Source organism: Rhinopithecus bieti, unplaced genomic scaffold (genome assembly GCF_001698545.2).
Source record: "Rhinopithecus bieti isolate Rb0 unplaced genomic scaffold, ASM169854v2 scaffold_38728, whole genome shotgun sequence".
In the NCBI taxonomy this organism is placed as follows: Eukaryota; Metazoa; Chordata; class Mammalia; order Primates; family Cercopithecidae; genus Rhinopithecus; species Rhinopithecus bieti.
In genome coordinates this window covers 368,973-374,972 of record NW_016815936.1, presented here as the reverse complement: position 1 = coordinate 374,972, position 6,000 = coordinate 368,973, and the positions used below count along the sequence as shown (strand labels likewise).

General features: G+C 43.4%; 1 protein-coding gene across 4 annotated transcripts in view; it reads left to right on the top strand.

Moving 5' to 3' along the window:
- The window catches only part of TRPC7 (transient receptor potential cation channel subfamily C member 7), a 142,095-nt gene that overhangs the window by 8,833 nt on the left and 127,262 nt on the right, over positions 1–6,000 (top strand). For all 4 annotated transcript variants that reach the window (XM_017854192.1, XM_017854191.1, XM_017854189.1 and 1 more), the window contains exon 2: positions 682–1,459. In XM_017854192.1, coding sequence (XP_017709681.1) covers positions 682–1,459 — 778 coding nt within the window. The remainder of the gene's footprint in view (positions 1–681; positions 1,460–6,000) is intronic.

The window sequence follows — 6,000 nt, the reverse complement described above, 5'->3', positions numbered from 1 at the left end:
CCCACTTTTTGATGGGGTTGTTTGTTTTTTTCTTGTAAATTTGTTTGAGTTCTTTGTAGGTTCTGGATATTAGCCCTTTGTCAGATGAGTAGATTGCAAAAATTTTCTCCCATTCTGTAGGTTGCCTGTTCACTCTGATGGTAGTTTCTTTTGCTGTGCAGAAGCTCTTTAGTTTAATTAGATCCCATTTGTCAATTTTTGGTTTTGGTGCCGTTGCTTTTGGTGTTTTAGACATGAAGTCCTTGCCCATGCCTATGTCCTGAATGGTACCTAGGTTTTCTTCTAGGGTTTTTATGGTGTTAGGTCTAACATTTAAGTCTCTAATCCATCTTGAATTAATTTTCATATAAGGAGGAAGGAAAGGATCCAGTTTCAGCTTTGTACTTATGGCTAGCCAATTTTCCCAGCACCATTTATTAAATAGGGAATCCTTTCCCCATTTCTTGTTTCTCTCAGCTTTGTCAAAGATCAGATGGCTGTAGATGTGTGGTATTATTTCTGAGGACTTTGTTCTGTTCCATTGGTCTATATCTTTGTTTTGGTACCAGTACCATGCTGTTTTGGTTACTGTAGCCTTGTAGTATAGTTTGAAGTCAGGTAGCCTGACGCCTCCACCATTGTGTGCTCTACTGCTAGGGAACCCGCAGGAAAGTAACCAGGCATCTTTGCCTTGTCCCATAGGTTGGGGAGCAGCACCTTCAAAAACATGCAGCGCCGGCACACAACGCTGAGGGAGAAGGGCCGTCGCCAGGCCATCCGGGGTCCCGCCTACATGTTCAACGAGAAGGGCACCAGCCTGACGCCCGAGGAGGAGCGCTTCCTGGACTCAGCTGAGTATGGCAACATCCCCGTGGTCCGGAAAATGCTGGAGGAGTCCAAGACCCTCAACTTCAACTGCGTGGACTACATGGGGCAGAACGCGCTGCAGCTGGCCGTGGGCAACGAGCACCTAGAGGTCACGGAGCTGCTGCTGAAGAAGGAGAACCTGGCACGGGTGGGGGACGCGCTGCTGCTGGCCATCAGCAAGGGCTACGTGCGCATCGTGGAGGCCATCCTCAACCACCCGGCCTTCGCGCAGGGCCAGCGCCTGACGCTCAGCCCGCTGGAACAGGAGCTGCGTGACGACGACTTCTATGCCTACGACGAGGACGGCACGCGCTTCTCCCACGACATCACGCCCATCATCCTGGCGGCGCACTGCCAGGAGTATGAGATCGTGCACATCCTGCTGCTCAAGGGCGCCCGCATTGAGAGGCCCCACGACTACTTCTGCAAGTGCACTGAGTGCACCGAGAAACAGCGGAAAGACTCCTTCAGCCACTCGCGCTCGCGCATGAACGCCTACAAAGGACTGGCGAGTGCCGCCTACTTGTCCCTGTCCAGCGAAGACCCTGTCCTCACCGCCCTGGAGCTCAGCAACGAGTTAGCCAGACTAGCCAACATCGAGACTGAATTCAAGGTAACTCTCCCACTTAGTACCCTGCAGGCAGGTTGCTCAAGGGGCTCTTGGGCGTGTGTTCAGTGCGAAATGGGTTGTCTTCAAATCTAAGAAAGGGGGAAACCTCGGGATCTTACTAGGCGGGCCCAGGGGAGGAGGGGAACACATCTCACCTATCAGAGGTAGGCCTGAGGAAAAGCAGCCCTCTGGGTGAAATGTTTTAAACTACATAAATGCGGTAAGAAGTGACTTGAGTACAAATCCATGCAGTAAAAGACCAGTGCAGGCAGGATTATGTTGTGGTTCTGGTGTCAATGCCTTAGCTCTGCCTCAGGGAGCTCAGGAGTGTCTAGGATACCTAAGGACCTGTGGTTATTTCCTAGTGCAAGGCTTAGACTTCTTGATTGTTTCACCTATGTGGCTTTGATTTGTCTTGTTCACATCTCTGTCTCATCCTGGAATGTTTTGATCAGTCTCAGTCTAACAGGAAGACCTGGCTGCAGCTTTTCTTAAACCTGGGAAGTTCTTGCTATTTTCTTGTCAATGGGCTGAGGAGGAGGTTTAGGAAAATAAAAATGAAACCGTCTCTGTAGAGTTGAGTTTGTCAACCTAGTAGATGAGACCAGGTGAAAGCGCTGTAATTCAATCACCCTGAGAACACCTTGACCTGCCAGGCCAGCCTAGAGGATGGAAACCCATCTCCAAAGTGCATTTTTCAATAGCAGGCCTGTGTTTTTTTGTCAACTGACATCCCACCTGAAAGAGAAAACTTCCTAAAGTAGGAAATTCTTTTCACACAGTGTTTAATAAAAATAAGAGCAATTTTTTTTTTCTTTTTTGAGATGGAGTCTCACACTGTCAACCAGGCTAGAGTCCAGTGGCATGAACTCAGCCCACTGCAAGCTCTGCCTCCTGGGTTCAAGCCATTCTCCTGCCTCAGCCTCCCAAGTAGCCGGGACTACAGGTGCCTGCCATCATGTCTGGCTAATTTTTTGTATTTTTAGTAGAGATGGGGTTTCACCATGTTAGCCAGGATGGTCTCGATCTCCTGACCTCATGATCTGCCCACCTCAGCCTCCCAAAGTGCTGAGATTACAGGCATGAGCCACTGCGGCCAGCCAAGAGCAAATATTTAGTGGGCAGTTATTGTGTGCCTAGCACTAACTACCTTATCTATATGATCTTATTTAATCTTCTCAGCAACCAGATGACTTGAGTACTGCTATTAGCCTCATTTTATATGAATGCACAGAAGTAGACAGAGGAACATATAGCCAGTAAATAGCAAAACCATTGTTCTAATCTATGCACTCAGACCCCAGAGTCAACTCTTAGCCACTTCAGGAAACTGAGGGCCAGAGCCTTGCTTGTATATCAGGCTTTTCAGGTTTCACTTGTTTTTACATGAATGATAAAGGATCCTCCACTACAGAAGGTATAGCTGGAAGAGTAGGAACCACAACTGGGCTCATTATTTCTCATCCTGCCATTCAACCACAGACTATCATGTGCTACATGCCATACAAAGAGGTATTGCACACAGAGCTGTTACCGCAAGTGAAAACTTCATGATCCAAACTAGATGTCATTGGAGGAGCTGCCCTGTATGGCATACAATTATACGGCCAAGAATGGGTACCAGCTCATAGAAAGGAAGGTTCTCCTGGGCCGCATTTTTCAGGGAGGGCTCAAAGGAGTTGTAATTGGGTTGGGCCTTAATGAGTAGGAGTGGTTGGGTCATTAGGAAGAGAGAGTAGGCATTTGGAGGAGGTAAGTGAAGATGAGGTCCAGAATGGGCCAGAGCAGGGAGGGTGAGTAGTTCCATGTGACTCAAATACAAGCTTCCTGTAGGCCATTCAGGAGGGATGCTGAAGAGATCAGTTGGGGAAGGATCTCAAAGGACCCAGCAGGTCAGGCTGAGCACTTTTAAGGTTGTCTTGTAGGAAAGGGAGAGCGGTGGAAAGTTTGTAATTAGGGAACTAAAGTGATGAGAACTAGAGTTTGGGAAATTAATTTGTCTAGTAAATAAGATTAATTGGAGAATTTGGAATGTGAGGCACTGGGACTGAAGACGGAGAAAATTTTGTTGTATGTAGGTGAGGTCATGGAAGCCTCTCTGTAGGAAGACGCTCATGCCGTAAGCCAGGGACAGAAAGACCAGGCCAAGAGGAAGTTGCAGGGCCCCACAAATTGGGACTAGATAAGAATTCTTTAAGAAGTCTACTTTATGTCATCTGTCCTCCATCTGAGACCCAACCACTAAATTGAAGCCACTTCTCTAAATCCTACATTGTATGGTCTCATCTGAAAAACTTGGTGGATGTAGAGGTAGAGATTACTGAAAGAAACTCTTAAGGAATATAGCCTCTTTTTTCTTTTTTTCTGCACAATAAACCTTACTCACCAACATTAAGGTGAAGGATGTACTGAGGAAAATCGGTTGAACTTTGCTTGTTGCACAGTCTTCGGACTTATTCTGCATTGGCCATGTGAAAGGAATGGCTAAACCAATTAATTCAGATATTTCAAGCCAAAAGATTTTAAAATTCAAGCCAGAAAAGATTTTTTTGGATTAGATTATCTGGAAAATTTCACAATTCTCTACTGTATCTGGGAGCATGCCAGCCTTGCTAAATAAAATGATACTAAACTAACATTTGGAATTACATCTGAGCCAATTTTTTTTAGTAAAACTCGAATCTGGCATATTTCAGTATTTGCACTATCTGAAACTGGAAGTTTATTTGAAAGCATCTACTATGATATTTTGATTTTAAAAGTAAATATGAAAATTGTGGACAATTTTTGATTTTAAAAGTAAATATGAAAATTGTGGACAATTAAGACCAGTAATGTAATGAAAAATCCTTTCTACAATGCAGTTACTTGGAACAAGAGTTTGCGTCAATACATTTGCTGGCTATTAACATCCACCTAGTCACCTGTGTTTGAAGTAATGTCTTTTGGATTGTCGACAAATGGCACATTATAAATTAGCATAACTGTTCCTTTAGTACTTTATTACTTATTCAGCTAGCCTTATATGTGCATTCCTGACATTNTTAAGACCAGTAATGTAATGAAAATCCTTTCTACAATGCAGTTACTTGGAACAAGAGTTTGCGTCAATACATTTGCTGGCTATTAACATCCACCTAGTCACCTGTGTTTGAAGTAATGTCTTTTGGATTGTCGACAAATGGCACATTATAAATTAGCATAACTGTTCCTTTAGTACTTTATTACTTATTCAGCTAGCCTTATATGTGCATTCCTGACATTATAAATCTTCTCAGAGGAGAGCAGCTTAGCAGGAAAGAAGTCAAATTGTAATAAAAAAAATAAAGAGCAAGAGAGTGTCTTCTAAAATGCACTATTTCTGAATCCGTTCTGCTTTCAAGGGACCACATGTTGCTGCTTGTAGCCACATATTATGGAGATGATCTGATGCCATCAATTGTGTAAAAAACTACCAGATTCTTATTGGAAATGTCATATGTCATCCTCCACATCCCCTAAAATACTGATTTGGGGAAAACCTCTTCCTGACTATGAAGCATCATCCATGAAAAATAGTTTTCCCCGGCTATTGTTTTTGGAGTCACTTTAATTTATCACCAGAGTAGACACTAGTCATTAACAAAAATTGCAGCCAATGTCAAGGTTTTCAGCAAATTGTGGCTGGAGTTAGATGCCTGCTAGCAAGTCATTATTTTTTGGTGTGGAAATCATGTAGCTGTTCAAGGATTTTCTTATGTCTCTCTAATCTTGGATCTAGAAAGATATTAAAACTCAATGTGGTCACTGGGGCCTCCCTGGTGCCTTGTGTGGCGCTCAATAAGCTAGTGAGCATTCCAGAAATACTTGATGAAGATAATAAAGGAAATCCTAAAAGGATAATCATTTCAACTAATGAAGCACTTGACTCCTTTTCTTTATCATTTAAACTCTTCCTCCATGGGTGGATTTAATAGCGGCATTTGATGGACATAGTGAAACGAGGAAGCTGTAAAGAAAGTTACAGGCTGGTTGGAGTGACAAAGTGCATACACATTAAATAGCTGTTCCCAATCATTTGCTTCACTGTATGGTGATGGAGGGCAAAGTGTGTCTTCTTGATCTTCCCCACAGTACCTAAAATGGGTTTTGGGAGCACTGCCAACAAATGACATTTTGGTTGATCGGTTTTTCTATGCAGTAAGAGCCAGAGAAAGGAATATTAGTGTGAGCTGGACTTCTCAGAAGTGCTTCATCCTTGTGGAATATGTGCTCTCTGTGTAGAGGCACCTAGAGTAGCAAGGAAAAATAAAAAAATTGTCTACTTCAGTTGGGTAACAGCCACCAAGAACACAGTGTGATGTCTGCAGCTCTCCTGAATTAATCTGCTTGGTTTTCTTCACTGATCATTGTGATAAAATTGCTTAGGGTCCATTTTATTTTGCTAGTCTCCCTTATTTGCTTCCCAGTCAAATTCCTGGGCATTTTGTCTATGCATTTTATTTTTCTGTGGAGCTTTTATTTCAAAACGATTAGAGGAATTAATATTTCTTCCAACTGAGTTA